The sequence below is a fragment of the Triturus cristatus genome, chromosome 8 (genome assembly GCF_964204655.1).
Source record: "Triturus cristatus chromosome 8, aTriCri1.1, whole genome shotgun sequence".
NCBI classification, from domain to species: domain Eukaryota; kingdom Metazoa; phylum Chordata; class Amphibia; order Caudata; family Salamandridae; genus Triturus; species Triturus cristatus.
In genome coordinates, this window is record NC_140591.1 from 65428717 (window position 1) to 65450771 (window position 22055).

General features: G+C 47.6%; 1 protein-coding gene across 1 annotated transcript in view; it reads right to left on the bottom strand.

Annotated features, from left to right (window-relative positions):
• LOC146801335 (sodium/potassium-transporting ATPase subunit alpha-1-like) overlaps positions 1-21440 on the bottom strand; it is a 2293178-nt gene extending 2271738 nt beyond the window's left edge. Inside the window, exons 1-2 of the mRNA XM_085623701.1 lie at positions 21405-21440; positions 20518-20634 (exon numbers count right to left, since the gene is read on the bottom strand). Of these exons, the coding sequence (XP_085479827.1) occupies positions 20518-20634; positions 21405-21440 (153 nt within the window). The remainder of the gene's footprint in view (positions 1-20517; positions 20635-21404) is intronic.
• Between the last annotated feature and the right edge of the window lie 615 nt (positions 21441-22055).

The following is a 22055-nucleotide window of genomic DNA, read 5'->3' on the forward strand; positions in this document are numbered from 1 at the left end:
TGTAATCTGAAACCGGGTATGCCTCTGTCCAACGGGAAAGAGCACAGACAACTACGAGAACATATTTGAATCCTCGACATCGTTCCATCTGGATATAATCCATCTGGAGGACTTCAAAAGGGTGATCAGGAGGCTGAAATCCACCCTGTTCTACGGGAACGCTTTTTCCTGGGTTGAACTGACAACAGATCATACAGGTACGAACTTTTTGTTTAGCTGCTGCTCGTAAATGTTTATTGAACCAAATGTGTTGAATGCTATCTAGCATAGCTTTTTCTCCTAGATGCGCTGGACTATGTATAGTGTTAATTATAACTTGGACCATTGAATCAGGAAGGAACCACACAGATTTTTCCTTCGTCATCCATCCTTGATCCGTTTGGATCCCTCCTAATTCAGTCCATTTCCTTATTTCATCTGGTGTAGCATGTGTCTGTATGTCAATTACGTCAAGAGTAGGATTTTTAATCGTCATACAATGTGTTGGCGTCAGGACTATTGTCTTTGTCATGTCGGATGTTTGAATTTGAGCAGTCTGTTTAGCTGTTCTGTCAGCTAGATCATTGCCTTGGGAAATGATATCAGTAACTTTCGTATGAGCTTTACATTTCATAATTGATATCGCAGTGGGTAGATGTATTGCCTCTAATAAGGCATGGATGAGGGGTCCGTGCTGAATGTGGGCACCGTGAGAAGTTAAATAACCTCTCTCTCGCCACAGCACGCCGAAGTCATGTACAACTCCGAATGCATAACGTGAATCAGTGTATATGTTGACTTTTTTATTTGTGGCTTGAATACAGGCTTGTGTCAGAGCGATGAGCTCTGCGGCTTGAGCTGACAAGGTATTTATGCAATTTGTTTCAATGATTTCAGTATCTGTTGTGACTGCGTAAGCGGCCACTAACTCTCCTGTACTTGTTCTCATACATGAACCATCTACATACAACGTCAGGTCTGGGTCTGACAATGGGACATCTGTCAAGTCTTGTCTGGGTTTCGTCGTGATTGTAATAACTTCAATACAGTCATGAGCTAGTGGGTCTGTTCCGATTACAGGTAAAAGTGTGGCAGGATTCAATGTGTTACAACGTCTGATTTCTATATGTGGCTGAAACAATGTTAATTCATACCCTGTAAGTCGCGCTATAGTTAAGTGTTGTGTTTGCGTTCGATTCACGAGAACCTCTACTGCGTGTGGTACTTGAACTGTCAATGGATGTCCTAACACTATGGCATCGCTTTGTCTGATTGCTAAAGCTGTTGCTGCCACTGATTTTAGGCATGCAGGCAAAGCCTGAGCTACGGGATCTAATGTACTAGAAAAATAAGCACATGGTTTGTGTGATCCTGCTTGTTCCTGTGTGAGTACTGACAAGGCAGTACCTTCGCGCTCTGTAACAAAGAGTGTAAACTGTTTATTGTAACATGGTGTTGCTAAAACAGGTGCTTGGCATAAGGCTTTCTTTAGGCTTTCAAAAGCTTGTGTATGTTCCTGAGTCCAAGGGAGAACAGTCGATGTGGCTGCCTCCTGTGTTGTCAATTGAATGAGTGGTTTTGCTAGAAATGCATACTGGGGGATCCACTGCCTACAATATGAAGTGAGGCCTATGAAAGCCCGCACCTCCTTTTGTGTCTTGGGTATTGGCATGTTAGCTATTAACTGAATGCGGTCGGGTGTAAGCTGCCTTCCCTCCTTGGACAGCGAGTGTCCAAGATAAACAACTCGCTGGACACAGAATTGCAGCTTAGAAGGGGACACCTTGTGCCCCTTTTCGGCTAGAAATTGTAAAACTGTCAGTGATGCTTTCTCACATTCGGGTTCGCTTCTAGCGGTGATCAGCAGATCATCGACATATTGAAGCAAGGCAGTGTTAACTGGCATGTGGATACTGTCGAGTTCTCGTTTCAGTGCTTGGCTATAGATGCTGGGGCTTTCTGTAAATCCTTGAGGTGCGCGTGAGAATTTAAAGCTACGTCCATTTAAACTAAATCCGAACAAGTATTGGCTTTCCGGATCTATTGGGACGCTGAAAAAGGCATTCTTGAGGTCAATTACAGTAAAGAATGTTGCTTCGGAATCAATAGCTGTCAGTAATGACGAGATATCTGGGACCACAGGGAATTGTGGCACAATGCACTTGTTTAATTCGCGCAGATCAATAACCAATCGATATACTGGCGGGGCCTTTGGATCTGTTCGTTTAAGAATCGGAATTATCGGTGAATTACATACATTGGAGTCTGTTTCCACAACCACTCCTTGGGCAATGAGCTCGTCAATGATTTGCAGTAAAGCCACTACAGCATCTGGTGGTAACTTGTATTGTCGCATTCATGGTAGTACCACTCCTGCCTTTAGTGTAACTCGATATGGTGTAATATTCATGCAACCAACATCAGTAGGGCCTTGTGCCCATAGATGTGTAGGTAAAGTCTGCAGTCGGGGATCCATGTCTCTAGACACATAGTGACCTTTAAAATCACGTAAAAACAATCTTACTCCTTCCGGAGAACAACATATTATAGCTCCTAGAGCTTTCAGTGTTTTTATACCTAACAAGTTTTCTGGACATGATTTAGTAAGCAATAAATCTGTAGTTCGGGTCAAAGGTCCTATCGTAAGTGGAAGAGGCTGTGATACTTCATTAACAATAGGTTTTCCTGAAAAACCAAGGGAAATATTCTGTGAGCCTGAGAGGGGTGCCCCTGGAACTTCACTACGTTTTATGGTTGTTCGACTTGCCCCTGTATCGAGTAAAAATTTTCTATCTTGGCCTAATAATTCACTATGTACATAAGGTCCTTCTTGGTCTACAGGGACCTCGATAAGGGGTAAGTCAACTTCCCTCTCTAGGCTGGTTCATGCGTATCGTTGATAATCAGGATAGTCGTACTGTGCGGTCTGGTACAGCTGTCGTGTCGTGGTTTGTGTGGCAGCAACAGGCAGCGCTGGTGCAGCTGGCACAAACTGTATAGACTGTGGTGGAGCTGGCATGGACTGTGCATGCTGCGGGGCTCCTTGTTCATTCTGATCCTGTCTAAGTGGCCGTGGTCTTTCTTTTGTGATACCTGTGGCGATATTACGCTTCAGGACTGGGCAATCGTGTATATAATGACCTGGTTGTTTACAATAGTTGCATGTCCCTTTTACAGGTCCTGCTGAATCACCGGAATGTGTCGTACCCTTTTTATGTCCTTCAGCTGGAACTGTCTGGGAGACTAGCATTTTCATTTTTGTGTCTTTCATGCGTCTTTGTTCATGTTCTTGTTCCTCTCTAATTCTATTGTGATGATACTGTAACATTTGTAACATTTGTGATGGGGTGTTACCTTGCCAGGTACTCTCGAATTTTAATACTCTATTCTTCACTTGGGGTAAGGAATTTTCAACTAATTTTGTCACAAACAGATGTGGGTATGATTCGCTACTTGCTTTTATGCCACTATTTATACCAAAACATTTTTCAAATCGGGCATAGAAATCACTAGTGTCTTCATCTTGCTTTTGTTTACAGGCTGAAATTGTACCCCAGTCTTCCTTTTTCGTAGTTAATAAACGTGGCAGTACCTGTACTAGTAAACCTGGTAGTGCTTTAGTTTTATCCCCAAGCCCTGCTCCTGCAGTTCGGGCCTTTTCTTCTGCTTCTAATGCTGACCAGTCTATCTTTTGGTCTCCCACCTCCCACTCTGTTTCCTTGAGTTTTTCATAAATGCCAGCAGGCATCAATACCTTTAATATTGTCATAATGTCGGGATAGGTATACTCTCCCATGAGTAACATGTCTTTAATTTCTCGGTGGAAACCCGCTGGGTCTTTGTCATGACTGGGTACCACTTTCTTCATTTGTAACAATTCTATTTTCGATATGGGCGTATATACAAATACACGTTTAAACTCATTGTCCTCGCCTTTTATTGGGTGTACTTCTTGTAAGGGATTCTGTCTGTCCATGTAATACGTGGTTCTTTCCTTGATGGGCAGTGAGACATGTTCTGGGCATACAAAGAGAATGTACTGCTTTCTTGATTCTAGTATTTCTTTAATTAATTTAGTACCTGAACCTCTCCATCTATTTGTGAGTAATTCAGTCAATATATCAGGTAAGGGACCAGGATCTGAATGCTGACTCTGATATAGTATAAGGAGTTGTTGAATCATATAAATCCCAGCTAAACGCTGTTCATCTGGGGTGAGATTCAAAAATGTGTGTGCTACTGTATCATCACCATACTTTCCGGGACTGTCAACCCAATGAACGGCTGACCTGGCTAATTCTTGTTCATCCAGAGAATCGAGAAAATGATAACCCCTTCGTTCTCGGAGTAATTTGTCAGCGGCTTGGAACGAATGCTCGGGGGACCTTATATTTATTATAGGTGTTTGGAAATTCCTGTTATTATCTGGACATATCGGACGTATCGGGTCAATAAAACATCTAGTACTATTACAAGATCTTCCTCTACCTACATAGGCTATGGTGTCTGACTGTCCTGTGGGCAGTCCTGATCCTTCCTCCTCGCTTTGTTCGAACTGGTCTACCGCTAATCTCTCTTCGTGTAGGCGTTCTATTTCTTTACGGATCTTACGGCACATGGCTATTATACAATTTTGCTTATCATGTCTCCCTTCTGATATATTCTGGCTCCATCTGGTAAGAGTTTGCATTGCTTCCGGGTCTACCCCCGGTCGGTCTTGATTTCTGATCACACAATTTATGAGGAAACGTAACAGTTCCCCCTGTATCTCCACTTTCTGGTATTCCATAGCTCTGTTAATATATTCAGAATCTCGCCCTGTTTGGACAAAATGATATATATTATCTAGATGCATAGTCATTCCTGGTAACTTCCCTAAATACACCGCGGCTCGTCTGATACGTAATGATGCCATGATCATTTCGTCCTCTTTGCCGGGCACAGGGTCATATCTACAATCTATAAGAAGTTCCTTAAGCGTGCGGGCATTTATGAGTTTGGGGGTACGTGGATGTGCTGATTCTTGAAAGGTAAGTTTATTTACTCTGGGTGGCGTAGAAAAAATGTTGGTAGCACCTCCCGTAGCCCCATCTGGGGTATCGGGCGTGAAAAGGTTCGTTGAACGCGATACAGCAACTATAGGTGTGGACACAGCTATAGAAGTAGCTGTAGGAACAGATGTAGAAACAGATGTGCTTGCCGGAACTTGTGTCAGGATTTGTTGCTGTAGAGATACAGATACTGGATCTTGGCGTTGAACCTCCCTGGCAGGCGGTCTATGTGGGGCGGGATTAGCGTACTCGGGAGCTGCGTCATCTAAATATGAGGAAAGAAAAACATCTTCTGCGGTTCTAGGATGCCCCTTAGGATGTATTTTTATTGGAAACAATGGGGGTGGCAAGTCTTTTGGTATTTCCGGAGTAGCCTTAGGTAATCCCTCGGCCAGGAGGGGATACATACCATTCATAAGGGCATTTCTTTGTCTGTCTACTTGTTCTGATTTCACTCGTGTACCTTCTTCAATTAATAGATTTTCTCGGACTTTATTTGAATTCTCTTTATATTTCTCTTCCTGTCGGAGTGCTTTTTCTGTACGTCTATGAGATTCTTTACGCCATAACTCAACGGCGTCTTTTGCGACTGTCTGACTTTCCTTTTCCATAACTCTTCCTCTACTTTCATGATGCACTCTGCATCCCAGGTCCCAGCTGCGGGCCACCTCTGACTTTCTGGTAATTCCTTGGTGTAGTCTACCCATAAATCAAGAAATAATATAGCGTCTAAGCCATGTTTATGATACATGAAGTACCCTGGAGTGTCCCTAGGAGGAATAGGAACAGCTTCTTCGAGTACCCCTTTTCTTGTTGTGATCTGTCTTAATTTCGAAAAGAGCGGCATATTGAGAACTGATCTGATACTTGATCTTGAACAAACTTAATACAAATAAACACAATAATGAACAGTCATTCATACCACAATATGCAGAACGTATTTAAAACATTTAACATTTAACATTTAACTGAGCAACAATGATGATGACGATCTAAGGAAAACTTAATCACTAAACATAATACTCGGCATTATCTGGATTATTCTGAATTTATATACTTGATATACTAGATATACTGCTAAACAGTACAGATACACTGCTGAAACAGTGCAGACCGGATTTGTGTACCCAAACCCGTCTTGACCGGCACAACCTATGTGCACGTCAGAACGCCTCCCCAGTAATGGTACTCACCGGGTAGCTCGGAACGGAAGGCCTCGGAACGGAACTGAACTGGACCGGACTGGACTCGACTCGAAAACTTCGGACACTTCGGACACCTGGCGGGCCTCTGTATACCTCGGATCTTGCTCTCTCAGCTAGGCTCTGGTCGGGATACTTCGCACTTCTCACCGCCTCGTCTGGGTGTTGATCGCAGCCTCAGTCGCCCCCGCTTGACCGGAGGGAGATACAGGAAATCCTGCTGGTACGCGTTGTTGTCCGTCCAGCTGTGGCAGGAGACCGGGCCTGCAACGCACCGCCGGCGCGTGAGATGAGAAAGTGTCCCTGTTCGGGCGCCATTCATGTGGTAAATAATTTAATTACCGGGACTTAATTTGATACAGAAACATAATAAAAATAGCTCAGTAAATAAGAGGCAGAATCCGTGGTATTAGAGGTTCGGAATGGGCTTTATTCCAATGGACGATTCGAATCGGTTGCTCCAAGTTCCATCACCGCGAAGGTTCAGGAAGTGAAGTACATACTTTATTGATAATTAATCACTTTTATACAATAGGCATTACAGTGAAGCAAATGCAAGAGGCGTAACAATTGATAGTGTGGATAAAATATACGTGCGTAGCAAAAGTAGGCGTAACTGGGTGTGACTAAAGAACGTCATCAGATGTGATGTCATAATAGGGTGGTTCCATGAAAGAATTTCGCAATGTCAGCAGAAATACTTGGCAGAAATGCGCGCGCAGCAACATGACGTGTGATTGACGTGCAACTAGGGGGTGAAGGGGACTTGACATTTAGCTCTACATGTGGCGACAGAAGTCTGGAGGGTCAAGTCAACCTAATCCCAAATCATATCTAACATCCTATGTTTAAAGAACTATGTTATCCAAAAGAGAGGTCTTCTTAGAGTAGAATCTTATTCTATACTGACTATACTGACTATACTGACTGTTAGTGCGTGTACAAGCGTCTAAGTGTCTACACTAGATGCGAGGGCGGAAATCTTCCATAATAATAGGGCTATGAATTACTTGCATAAAGACAGAGAAGCCGGGCCTTTGCTCGGTAGCTGGAAGAATGTTTACTTAAACTACTAGACAGGAATGCATTGGGCAGGGAGCGGAGCAGATAATTTCGAAGGTGAAATACAGTTTTTGGCAGGCAACAGGCTGATGTCAGACTTCGTGAGCCGCGCAGGGAATGAGACAAAGTTCATGGTCACAGATGCAGGCTCAGACTGGAGCTTTCAGAGGCAGAAGGCAAGAAAAGCTTGATGACAGAATCAGGGCCTACTTGCCTGGACTGTAAAATGGCATAAGTGAACCATATAAAGCCGGTGGCCTTTCATACTTAGGAATGGAATATCCGGCATATTCATGGCGGATCTGAAAGAGGACATGTTGACGGTGGACGCACATATGTTTGCGTCTTCATAACTGGAACTGGAGGGAACATACATGTACTTGTGATTCATACATGAAACCGTTGGGGTCCAAGATAGGGGACATAACTGATCAGAAAAATCCATATTTCCACAGAACTGCTAACAACAGATGATCTGAAGTTGGCTCTAGGAGCTAACAGATCTGAATCAGGGAGTGGGTCAATTACAGTGTCTGGGTCAGATGATGAAAATCATGATGACCAGGACTCTGTGATTGAAGGGTCAGATCCAGAAGGGTCTGAACAGAACAGAGGAATTCTCCCTAAGAGAACTGACAGAGTAGAAGAGAGGGTTAGGTCCCCTTCATGGGAATCTGACCACTCATATCACTCTGGAAGAGAATCTGTTCATCAGAGGAGCTCATACTTTAATAGAAGAGAGACCTCCACTGAAAGAATGCACAAACTGCTACAGTATGAGGAAGCAAGATTTGCCCTTAAGGCCAAGCAGTTGGCATTAGATAAAGAAGCCTTTGAGCTCCAGAGAGCTTCTAGAAAAGAGGGGTTAGAACCCCCTGGTGGCAGCAACAGTGTCCCTATAATCAGAGATTATATTCCAGATCATAGGAACCTGTCCAAGGTTGTTCCTCCCTACCAGAGTGGGGATAATATCCACAAATGGATAACTGCTATGGAGAGGGCCTGTAAAGTTCAACAGGTCCCCCAGAAACAGTGGGCAGCAATCTTGTGGCTCTCCTTTTCAGTTAAAGGTAGAGACAAGCTCCTCGCTGTTAGAGAAGAGGATGCTGATGATTATGATGTCCTGAAAAGTGCATTAATAGATGGGTTTGGCTTAACCACAGAACAGTACAGGTTGTAGTTCAGAGACACCCAAAAAGCACAGAATCAGGACTGGACAGACTTTGTAGATTGTGCAACCAAGGCTCTGGAGGGTTGTCTGGTTGGTAGTAGAGTTACTGATTTTAAGGGATTGTATAATCTTATGATGTGAGGACAGATCCTTAATAATTGCCAAAAACAGTTGTTGCATCAGTACCTGGTGGACTCTGATCTGACCTCTCCCCAAGAATTGGGAAAGAAGGCAGACAAATGGGTCAGAACCAGGGTGAGGCAGAAAACCCAGAACCAAGGGGGTGACACTAAGAAGCAGGATCCTAAAGGTTCTGAGAAAGGTGGGGATAAATCAAGAGACCAGAAGTCTTCACAAGGGCCCCAAAAATCTGCATCTGTTGGGGATTCACAGTCTACAAAGGGAAAAGGCCAAAAGAAGCCCTGGTGCAAATTCTGTAAACAGAAAGGGCACTGGACTTCTGCTTGTACCAAGTCCAAAGACCAAACCACCACCACTCCGCCCCTAAGGCCACTGTTCCCCCTAGTACAGCTACTGGTGGAGGTGGTAATCAGAATAAGGGTGTAGTAGGGTTGACCCTGGGTTCTGATGTGGACTCTGGCCTAGTCAGAGTACCCACACAGGCACTGCTGGTTTGTGAGGGAGACATTGATATGTCCTTCCTAGTGAGCCCCAGTAATCTGGGCAAATACAAACAGCAGCCTGTAATTAATGGCAAACAGGCTTTGGCTTTCAGGAACACAGGTGCTAGTGTCACCATGGTGGCAGAGGATCTGGTGGACCCTGCACAGATCATCCTGGGTGAAATGTACCAGGTTACCAATGCAAGCAATGTCAGGACCAACCATAGCCTGGCAGTTGTGAATTTCTCCTGGGGAGGGGTAACTGGCATCAAGAAGGTAGTACTCAGTGCAGACCTCCCTGTCGAATGTCTATTGGGCAATGATCTAGAGACTTCAGCCTGGTCTGAAGTGGAGTTATGGACTCATGCTGAGATGTTGGGCATACCTGCAGAGGCATTTGCTGTGACCAGGTCACAGGCCAAAATGCAAAAAGCTGAACCAGCTCTGGATCCTGAAACTATGGACCAGATGCTACCCAAGAGGAGGAGCAGTAGGGTCAAGGCAGTGCCTTCCCCTCTGTCTCAGATCTCAGATTCCCCTCCTGAGGGAGGAGAAGCAGATCCTGAAGAAGGAACTGCCCCAGAGGGACTTGAGCCGAATCAGGTTGAGTTCTTGGGGGCAGGGGGACCTTCCAGGGAAGATCTGAGTAAGGAGCAACAGTGCTGCCCCTCTCTTGAACCCCTCAGACAGCAGGCTGCTGCTGAGGCTGCTGGGAGTGCTAGTGGGTCCCATAAAGTTTATTGGGATGAGGGGCTCCTATATTCTGAGGCTAGAGATCCTACCCCTGGAGCCACCAGGCGGTTGGTAATACCTCAGAAGTTTAGGGGGTTCCTCTTGACCCTAGCACATGACATCCCATTGGCAGGACACTTGGGCCAAAATAAGACCTGGGACAGGCTTGTTCCACATTTTCATTAGCCACACATGTCAGAGGACACAAAGGAGTTTTGTCGCTCCTGTGTCACTTGCCAAGCCAGTGGCAAGTCAGGTGGCACAACAAAGGCCCCCCTGATACCACTACCTGTGGTGGGGGTTCCCTTTGAAAGGGTAGGGATTGAAATGGTTGGTCCCCTTGACCCTCCAACAGCATCTGGGCACAGGTTTATCCTGGTGGTAGTGGATCATGCCACCAGGTACCCAGAAGCAATTCCCCTCAGGACCACCACAGCCCCTGTGGTGGCACTAGCCCTCATTGGAGTCTTCTCCAGAGTGGGTTTCCCTAAGGAGGTTATATCTGACAGAGGTACCAACTTCATGTCAGGGTATCTAAAAGCAATGTAGAAGGAGTGTGGTATAAACTATAAGTTCACTACTCCCTATCACCCACAATGCAATGGGTTAGTTGAAAGGTTCAACAAAACCCTAAAGGGAATGATTGAAGACCTCCAGGAAAAGCTTAGGTGAAAATGGGACCTTTTAATTCCCTGCCTTCTGTTTGCATACAGGGAGGTCCCACAGAAGGGGGTTGGCTACAGCTCTTTAGAACTTCTGTTTGGGCACCCTGTAAGAGGTCCATTATGGTTGGTGAAGGAGGGCTGGGAGTTACCTCTCAAACCTCCCAAACAGGATGTGATGGACTATGTACTTGGTCTCCGTTCCCGGATGGCTGAATACATGATGAACACAACCAATAACCTGGAGGCAAGCCAAGAACTACAAAAAGCTTGGCATGACCAAAAGGCTGTACTGACTGTCTATCAGCCAGGACAGAAAGTGTGGGTGCTGGAGCCTGTGGCCCCAGCAGCTCTCCAAGACAAGTCTTGAGCAAAAGGGAGAAGTCACCTACTTGGTGAATCTCGGAACTCCCAGGAGCCCCCTTAGGGTGCTTCATGTCAACAGATTAAAGCCATATGTTGACAGGGCTGACATGGGCTTGCTCGTGGCAACTGATGAGGAACAGGAGGAGGAAAGTGACCCTCTCCCTGACCTGCTCTCACAGAACCCTGATGATGGGTCAGTAGAAGGTGTTGCTTTGGCAAGCAGCCTCACTGACCATCAGCAAACTGAATGCAGACAAGTGCTGCAACAGTTTAGACATATGTTTAGCCTGACCCCTAGTCAGACTTCCTGGTGCACCCATGAGGTGGACACTGGAGACAGTCTGCCTGTCAAGAATAAAATCTACAGGAAACCTGACCATGTCAGGGACTGTATCAGGACTGAAGTCCAGAAAATGTTGGAACTAGGTGTAATTGAGCCTGCAGATAGCCCTTGGGCTAGTCCAGTAGTCCTTGTGCCTAAACCTCATACCCAGGGTGGTAAGAAAGAAATGAGGTTTTGTGTTGACTACAGAGGCCTCAATGCAGTCACCAGGACTGATGCCTATCCAATTCCCAGGGCAGATGAACTGATAGATACTTTGGCCTCAGCCAAGTATCTTAGTACATTTGACCTAACAGCTGGCTACTGGCAAATCACGTTAGCTGATGATGCCAACGCCAAAACAGCATTTTCAACCCCTGGTGGGCACTACCACTTTGTGGTGATGCCCTTTGGTTCGAAAAATGCACCTGCCACTTTTCAGAGGCTGGTGAACAAAGTTCTGACAGGTATGGAAACTTATTGCTCAGCTTATCTAGATGATATTGCTGTCTTTAGTTCCACCTGGCAGGATCACCCGGTCCACCTCAGAAATGTCTTGGAGGCCCTGCAAAAAGCAGGCCTCACTATCAAGGCCACTAAGTGTCAGATAGGGCAGAGTCAGGTTGTGTACCTGGGCCACCTTGTAGGTGGAGGCCAGGTTCAACCATTGCAGAGCAAAATCCAGACCATAATGGAATGGGTAGCTCCAACAACTCAGACACAGGTTAGAGCCTTTTTAGGCCTGACTGGGTACTATAGGACGTTTGTTAAGGGATATGGATGTATAGTGTCCCCATAAATGATCTTACCGCAAAGAAAATCCCAAAAAAGGTTCAGTGGACAGCTAGCTGTCAGAAGGCATTTGAAGGCCTAAAGCAGGCCATGTGCACTGCTCCCATCTTACAGAGTCCAGACTACTCCAGGAAGTTTATTGTCCAAACAGATGCTTCAGAGCTGGGTGTGGGAGCTGTACTGTCTTAACTGAATTATGAAGGTCAAGACCAGCCAGTAGCTTTTATAAGCAGAAGGCTGACCCCTAGAGAGAAACGTTGGTCAGCTATAGAGAGGGAGGTCTTTGCTGTGGTGTGGGCCCTGAAGAAGCTGAGGCCATACTTGTTTGGCACTCACTTCATAGTTCAGACTGACCACAAGCCCCTCCTATGGCTCAAACAGATAAAAGGTTAAAATTCTAAACTGCTAAGGTGGACCATTTCCCTGCAGGGGATGAACTATACAGTGGAACATAGACCTGGGACCCAACATGCCAATGCAGATGGACTCTCAAGGTATTTCCACTTAGAACACGAAGACTCAACTGGGCAAGATTAGTTTAGTGTCCCCGCGTTTGGGGGGGTTGTGTAGGAGAGTAGGATCTGCACTTATGTTGCCCCCACTTTTTTTCTGATGTTAACACTGGTTTCTGGCTATAGTCTGGCTGGGTCCCTGCTAAACAGGGCCCCAGTCTCTCTGTTCTCTCTAAACGACTTGGAGTGCATATTAGATGCACTAGTGATTGGATACTGTGGTTCCTTATGAGCCCCTAGTAAATGGTACCTTAGGTATCAAGGGCATATGTACTTCACAGGCCTACCAGGGGCTGAAGCATGTATTATGCCACCCCTGGGAAGCAGACTAAATCTGACACCACAGGCCTGCTACTGCAGCCTGGGTGAGGTAGTGTCAGCACTCCTCACTGAGGTATAGGTTCTCTATATCTCACCATACACACACATATAAACCTATCAGTCACCCCTAAGGCAGGCCCTATCAATCCTGAGGGCAGGGTGCTTGGTTTACAATGTGAGGGGGTGCCTCTGCATGAGCAGGACCCCTCTGCAGCTGGCAGAGTCTATTCTCTGTGGCTGTTTGTGGATGCGGTTAAACCATATACTCTTAAGTGCATTATAACCTACCGGTAAATGCTAACTTTGGAATGACTGCATCAAAACATGTCGTGTTTGGTGTCAAACAACTTGGAATCATACCTCCACACCAGTAATGGGTGTGGGAGTATCATCCCACCCTTGTAGAGGGAACGACATGTACCTACTGTGGTAACACGGTAGAAATCTGAAAGAGCCCTGGCATCACAAAATGGATGCCACCAGCACAGACTCTGGGTTGCCCTCCTGCTGCTGACTGAAACTCGCAGTGGAGGAGGCCCAACAATAGGCATCCCGTCACAGGGAGGTGTCACTACCTTCCAGACAGGATTTAGTGTATTGGGGCTGGGTGGGTGCACTTCTAGAGTGCTTTGAAGTCCTGCACTGGGGGAGCAGTAGGCTCCTCTGTGCATATGTCAGCTCAAACCGGTTCAGGGGCTACCTGTCCCTGCTCTGGCGCGAAACTGGACAAAGAGAAGTGGGTGTAACCACCCCCTACCCTGACCTTCCCAGAGGAGTGGTCATAGAGCTAGTCCCTCCCCGACCTTTAGTATAAGATAGGGAAACCTTGCCATTGCAAATCAGATAACCCTGGACAATGCTCTACAAGAAGAATCCTGGCCCTTCGACGTTCCACTACCTTTGGAAGACAGAAGAATCTCCCTTGGAGTCAAGGAGTGACTCCCCTGCTTGACAGGCACCAGAAACTCTAATCAACAATCGCAAACTTTCCCGCTCCCGCCAGAGTCCGAAGTCCCTGCAGCCCCAGAAGTGGATTTACTAACTTCTCGACGGCCATTGTGAGTCCCCAGCAACGCTGTGGCGAGTGGACCCCACGAGTGACGAGGGACAGCAATACCCGGGTACCATGCACTATTGTCGAGTGCAACCACTTCACTATGTTCTACGAACTTGTGCATTGGACCATTTGTGGCCCAAGCCTCCAGCAGGTTGTGCACCGAAAATCAGAGGCCTACCCCGTCCCGAGTGACCGTGGGCTCCTGTGAAGCATTTCCTCACGAGGCGTATTTGCGATCCCTTGCCCGTTGGCTTGTGGGTCACCCGAAGACTTTCTTATTGAACCAAAGGGCTTCCCTGGTTGCTCCAGGTCTGCCCTCACTCACCCTCGCTTGGTGAGTCCCTCAGACCTTGCTGGTCTGCCCCGCTGACTTAATTCACTTTCCACAAGACTTGCTGTTGCCAAGGCTTGTTGGCTTCAATCTGGTTGCCGACACCTCAGTAAGCTGCAGACTTCGTGGGACACTCCGAATCCAGCTGCTGGTCATCGCCGATGAGTCAAAACACCCTTGGTCACCTGAAATCACCCGACTTCCGTGGGCTACTATCTTCCTGGCCCCGGGTCCCTGGCAAGTGACTGTGAACACTGTCCCTTCTGCTTTCAGGTCATCTTCATTTTGAATCCAGCCTTGGATTCCACCGGAAACTTCTTCAGTCTTCGCAAGCATCAAATTTTCTTTGGTCTCCATAGAAAACAGCGACGCAATCCGATACCAAAAGACACCTGTGCACCCGGCTTCCCTGGGTGAGGTAACTTGTGCATTCCGGTGCCCTAGTGTGTGTTGGCCCTCGAATTATTTACCTTGTAAGTGGCTTGCTTGTAGACTTCCTCGAAGTACCCTAGAACTTTAAAAATCCAACCGCGACTTGCTCCATTGAAATCAATAGGGAACCCGCAGCTGTGTTCTCACACTGCACGCGTCTCCCGTGGGTCTTTTACTTACCTGCCTTGGGTGGATTAGTGAAGCCCCAGCGATTCTACAGGCCCTAGGCCTTGTCCCCTTGCAAGTCGACTTTCCTAAACCTCTTTTTTAGTATATGGTCTGGTACGCCCCTAGGGCCCCAGCCATATTTGTGCTTAACTTATTGTGAAATGATAATATTTAATTGTGTTCCTGACTTCTAATCTCATAAAGAGATTAGTAGAGTGTGTCTAGAAATAAATACATATATATTTGATATATATACCTGTGTGGTGTCCTTTCATTTGGTAATTCAAGAGATTATAAGGGAAAACAAGCTGCTTTGCATTCCTCTGAGACTTAGCCTGAAGGCTGCTCTCCACAGCTACCACTAGGATAGCTTTCTTTAAAAGGTTGTCTTAAACCTATCTACCATAAGAGTCGAATTGGACTGGTGCAAGGTGGCCACTATAACTAGTGACCAGTATATGCCAGGCCAACTTCTCACAAGCCCCCAGCCATGGGGGTCGTCAAGAGCAGATCCGCTCCGTTCGTCTAGTGCTGCAGCCGCAGGTATTGCTGGGTCTGGCGCCAGATGGATAGACGGTCGTCAGGATGCCAGGTTGGGAAGTGGAGAGCAGCAGGAATGGGGAGCCGATTCACCAATGGCGGTCGATGATGAAAGGAAGTAGGCCCGGGGTCAGGGGAGAGCAGCGAGGAAGGCACAGGGTCCCCGTGTTTTTGCAGGCAGCGGCAGGAAGATTAGTCCCGGGGGAGGAGGGAGGAAACCCGGCACAGGCAGGACTCAGCAAGAAGCGACCCCAGTGATCGAGCGCTGTAATCTCACTGTAGGCCTGGAGGCCGCAAGTGGGAGAAACACGCAGGCCCTTTCCCTACGAGAACCAATAAATCGCCGGGGGGACCTCAGATCGCAGTACGCAGACGGCCGAACCGGCCGCCACGCCGTCTACTGCTACGATCAATGTGGGATCCACAATTAGCCGTCCCGCCCCGCGCACTCACCGCCGTCTCAGCAATGTAGCTGATATAGTCCTGCGTCCTCTGTTCCAGGGACGCGCCTAGTTGCCGAGGGCCCACGCTGCCTCCATTACGGAGATTTCGCCCATCGCATCGCCGGCATGTAACTCCGGAATCGCTGACCCGATTTGCGAGCTGCGGGGTTCGCTGAGCTCAGGAGCCGCACATGGATCCAGCGGTCGTCATTTCCCGGCTGATGGCCTCATGGATATGGGGGATATTTTACATAATGCTGGAACGGCCAGCGGAGCTTTAGAGCCGCGTGGCCATGTTGGTCCACGGCTTAGCCACGCCCCGTTGTCAAGGCTTGTTGGCGGTCCTGCTGGCCACTGACCTTCCTGCATTATTCCCCTGCCAAGGGAAAGCTTGTGGATGGGTCATGTGCTTCTGTATTGTCGCCTGGACTCTGTGGTTGCTTCATCAAGACCGTTGTGCTACAGCAAGCACCTCTGACAAGGGGTGGCATTGTGCTTCTGCTTCTCTTGGACACCCCGGGTGGTTTGGACTCTGTCCCCCCTCCTTTCAGATACTTCTTATCCAGAATCCACATTTGGGTTCCACCGTCCTGGTCCATGAGTCGCTGCAGCCGCTGGTCTTCCCAGATCCTCCATTGCTTCCTACGGACGGCTCCGACACCACTTCGCACCTACGCACTCAGGCTCCATGATGTAGGTAGCAAACACAACGAGATGATGGATGGAGTGCTGAAACTTTTCAGACACTCACCCCTAATGACAGATCTGGGTTGAATCCATCATCGTTCTTTAGCTCACTTCGCCACCCCAGTTCAGACCCAGCTATATGCAAATCAGTCTTGACCCTGTGCCTCATGGGAACAGTCCAGCCCGAACTGCCAAGCCAGGTCTTCACTGGACCGGAAACAAACATCCTGGGACTGATTATGGGGTAACACCCCTCATCAGCCAGGCTAGATTAAATCCAGTGGCAAAGTGAGCACAGGTCTCATACCTGGGCATACCCTGCCAACTTAGGGCGAACAAAGCAAACACAAGGAGATGAAGGACGGAGCACTGAATCTTTTCAGACACTTACCCCCAGTCACAGATCCTCGTTGAATCCATCATCGTTCTTTAGCTCCCTTTACCAACCCAGTTCAGACCTAGCTATATGCAAATCAGTCTTGACCCTGTGCCTCATGGGAACAGTTTTTCACCTCCAATTTCTACCAAATACGAGTCAAAAGGTAGTTTCCATCTTTTCCATGGTAGTAGTGGTTCACCTTTTTCGCAAAGAAAAGGAGGTGGTTGGCTCATTGTAGTGGCAGCCATGGTGAAGTTTTAGACAACGGAAGTTCAGTTAGTTGCTTAGTCAGTAGGCGCAAAAGCAAAACCAAGATTAAATCCAAAACAAGTAAGGTTTGAAGATCAATGGCACAGGCACAGGCAGCTTTTAAAAGTGACAGACTAAAAAGGCAATGCGGCAAAATGTCAACTGAGGCAGAAAACATTACAAGGGCAAAGCAGCAAACAAATATAGACTTGGAAAATTTGTAAGCGCAGGCACAGGCAGCAAGTATAGACTTGAAAATTTGTAAGTGCAGGCACTGGTAGCTTCAGAATGTCAGTTACGGCCAAAGCAAGAAAAACAGTACCTGTAATTGACTTGAAACACAACGGATTAATAATTCGTAACAATAATGCGATAAAAGATGAGGCGGTAAGTCAGGTTCCATGGTGAAATGCTGATTGTCATGGATACGCTACAACAAAGATGGTGGCATGCTCGTAACGTGGCGTGCGTGTCACATGATGACGAGGCTGACTTGAGGAATCTGCGCGCATGAGCAAGCGCGCGGGAGTAGCGTCACAGCAGCGTCGCGAGGAGCAGCAACGGCTGATAAGAAGGCAAAAATGCACAAAATGACCCAATTTCGCCAAAAGGCGTCTGAGGAAATCCGGAAAAACAGGAGAATCCGTCGGAAGTCATCGGAGGTCGCCTCTTCGCTTGTCACACGATTTCATCGCCGGGGGGAAGACAAATCCGTGGGTTCACAGAAAAAGGGGAGAGTTGGTGGTAGGCTTGTTCCCCGCAAGCGTCGCTCGTCGCCATTGTTAAGAGGACTCACACTGGTAAGTTTCAAAGTCTTTTATTTCTTGAATCATAGAGCCACCAACTCCAGCTGCCAGCCTGTCAGTACTCCTGGTCGTAACTGTCTCCACACGAGACGCTACCATGGAGATAGAATTACCACGCTGAGCAGCTCTAAGAATGACCATAACACACCCCTCATCAGCCTGGCTATATTAAATCCAGTGGCAAAGTGAGCGTAGGACCCACGTCTGGGCATACCCTGCCAACTTCGGGTGAACAAACCAAACACAAGGAGATGAAGGATGGAGCACTGAAACTTTTCAGACACTCACCCCCAGTCACAGATCTGGGTTGAATCCATCATCGTTCTTTAGCTCACTTTGCCACCCCAGCTATATGCAAATCATTCTTGACCCTGTGTCTCATGGGAACAGTCCAGCCCGAACTGCCAAGCCAGGTCTTCACTGGACCGGAGATAAGCATCCTGGGACCGGTTTCGGGGTAACACCCCCCATTAGCCAGGCTAGCTTGAATCCAGTGGCAAAGTGAGGAAGGGACCCACGTCTGGGCATACCCTGCTAATTTAAGGCTAACAAAGCAAACACAAGGAGAGGATGGACGGAGCGCTGAAACTTTTCAGACACTCACCCCCAGTCACAGATCTGGGGTGAATCTATCATCGTTCTATCGCTCACTTCGCCACCTTAGTTCAGACCCAGCTATCTGAAAATCAGTCTTGACCCAGTGCCTCATTGGAACAGTCCAGCCTAAACTGCCAAGGCAGGGCTTCACTGGACCGGACACATGAATCCTGGGACCGGTTTCGGGGTAACACCCCTCATCAGCCAGGCTAGCTTGAATCCAATGGCAAAGTAAGCACGGGACCCACATCTGGGCATACCTTACCAACTTAGGACGAACAAAGCAAAAACAAGGAGACGTAGGTATCCAGGTTCCCTGGGTATCCACGGGTGCGGTGGCTCTTAAACTTCCCTTAATCCAATCTGTGTCTTCGAGGTCTGTTAGGAAGGGCCCTGCAACAAGAAAATACCAACCACAACTTACCCTGTGTTATCCTATGGACGTTTGACCCAGTGTAACCACTCTGCACCCAGGTGCCTAGAGGTCCCTAGCTACTCACTTTTGGTGGTTCCTTGCTTCCCCTGGGCTTCTCCATCCTTGGATATCAGTCTCACTTTGGTACTTACCTCTTATACCACTTTCTTAGTATATGGTTTGCCCCCCCCCCCATAGGGCGCCATATGTTTTTCTATGCTACTTACCTGTTATTGAAGTAATTCTGAGGTGTATTTGATATCTCAGGTTAGGAGATATACCAAGTTAGTTATCAATACTGTGTTAATAAATACTACAGTATTTTTATAAACACTTGTGAGGTTCTTTCTGGTGTGAAAGTTTTCTGACTGGCTATGTGGTACATGTACTTGCTTTACACCCTCCTGCATAAGCCTTAGCTGCTCTCCACAGCTCCCTCTTGAAAGCTTTGGTTATCAGGGACCTAAACACTATCACTAAGGGTTACCATTAGAGATACAAAATAATTTACTATGGAGCTATGTAGGTCCGAGGAGAACGATCTGCTTACAGGGAATTCAGGAAGTGTCCTCTATAACTGGTGAGCTCCAGTAAAGATTGATTACAGGCTGTTAATGGGCTTTCTTAGTAGGCTACCCCAAGGCTGGCATGACTGGGCCTGAGTAAGTCTTCAGACTTGTGAACGAGTGCACCCCAGGTCTACAGGTCCATACCTGTCAGCTCATTAACACTTGAAGGGTGCCACTCTTTAATTGCTTCTATACACCCACCTGAGAAATAAAATCCCCACATAGACTTTATTGGGTCCCCCACTATTCAAATCTATATCATGCTCCAAAAATAGTCTTCATTCTCCATTCACCTTAATGGGATCACCCTCTTAAAGGCCTGACTTCATCTGCCTCTGTGAGTCAAGATTTTGACAGGTTTGTGTGCTGGTGCCCTGATTTCTCAGGACCAATCCTGCTTTGGCAGCGGTCTTAGAGGTAGGGGTGGGCAAAAAATTCCACTTCATCAGCGGAGTTCACAGAGTTTTGCCTACTCTGTGCTCCACGTGGAGTGCAGCATTCCGAAAAACTTGCCATCGGTAAGTTGGCTCGCGCTCGTGAGAAAAAATCGTGCACTAGACCTCCTCCCGGTGAGATTTCTCATCGCGGGTGGTTGCAGCAAGTCGCGACAGCTCACGTTGAGAAATCTGTCATTCGCTTTGAGAAAGCTGTCGCTCAAGTAGAATGTCTACTCAAGCTGGCAAAAAGCAGCAGCATCCTCTGGTGCAACAGCCAGTGCAATTCATGCTGATTTTAAAGCAAGGTACAAACTCCGGGAGCTAAAAATCAGTGGGAGCAGCACAACTTAACAGACTCCACAGCTGGCGGAACGCAGCAGAGCACAGCAGAGTTTTTCTGGCACTTCGCAAGTCAAACTCCATGAACTCCTCCCAGGCTTACTTAGAGGGATCTGAGTAGGTGGTGGCAGCCATCTTAGGAAAACCTTGGTGGGGTATGAGGTGGTGGTGGCCATCTTACGGGAACCTTGAGGATTGAGGGCATTACTTGGCACCAACTGTGTGTAACACACAACTATGATAACACCAGCTGCACGCTGCACAAAATCTTACCATAGAGACTTCCTTCTTCAGCTCGTCCATGCCTTGCTCCTTCGCCACCTTCTTTGCCTTCTTCTTTGCAAGGTCAATTTCCAATGTGGCAACCGGCTTATAGCTGTCTTGTTCAGCCTGCAATAAAACAACCCAGAAATGAATATTCTGATCAATTTAAAAGTATGACACGTAAACATACAGCATAATGTTACATCTTAAATGTTTTGCATTTTATTTTTATCATTGAAATATAGGCTCCGAGATCCCACCGTGCGCCGCTTCGAGGAATGGGATAGTAAAAAAGCTGCCAAATGTGCACGCAGGGCTAAATTACAGCGCAAAAACCCTTAGCTGCATGACATTGTAATGAGAAGGATTCCCAGTGAGATCCGATATCCACCAGAGGTAAAAGAGAACGGCTCTCGCCCCCTAGTGTGCTGCAGCTTCTGGTGTCGCTGCAGGTGTTTCAGTACTCCCTGGGCCGTGCGAAGAGATACAAAGGGCCTGATTACGAGTCCATACAACACTGCTGCAGAATCGGGACTGACCGACCTCTGGTCGGCGGTCCTGACTGCAGTGTTACAATGCGACTGCACATGGTGCGGTCGCATACTCCCATTTCTCTATGGGAGCTTGTGCTGCAGCCGTAAATCGGCCGTAGCACAAGCTCCCATAGAGAAATGGGAGAATCTGTTCATCTCTGCAATGAGTGGCAGGCACCTCAAGGTGCCGGCCAAACGGTGCAGGGATCAACGGGGGCCACCCCTGAGCCCCCAACCAGAACTGCTAGGGGACCCAAAAGTCGCTTTCCGACAGGCTTTCCATGTTGGAAAGTCCGACATGGAAAGCCTGTCAGAAACCTAGATTGTAATCCTGACTGCGGAAACGTCATCCATAGGGATTACGGTGAGGCCTCCAAATGGCCGATGGGCTGAGCCCATCGGAATCCAGCCGGAATGACAGGGCGATTTCACTTTTGACTGCCTGCAGGCCAGAGGCTTTCCGAGTCACGTCGTAATGAGGCCCAAAATGTCTGCCTGGGATGGGGCTTGGTCTGCCTGGGTGGCAGTGGCTGCTGTGTGCGGCCAGGAGGGAGGTCAGGGTCAGACCCCTCCAGTCCCTACCTGGCCGGCTGGGGGGTGAGTTTAAACATCTCTATGTTATTCAGGCAAAGGTCCCTGTGCATCCTCAGAGGCTGCAGAATGGTCCTTGAGGCAGCCAAGGTCACACTGAGCTGTGGCACAGGAGGGATAGCTGCCTGCAGAGGGCTCCTGGCATCCATGTGTGCCTCGAAGACACTATGGCTATATAGAGGACTGAGGTTTGAGGCTGAATCTGTTATTTCCGCACTCCTGAAGCTAAAGGGAGCCTGTGGTATAATCCTGGCATTGCAGAACTCACTCCCCCACACCAGGCATTCATAGTGAGGTCCACAATGCCAAAGATGTTTCAAAACATAAACTAACATCCTGAAGCTTGCAATAGACAACCATACACCTCAGCAGATCCTTCAACACACTCATTCATGTAGACAGTGCCCCACACACCAGGAGGAA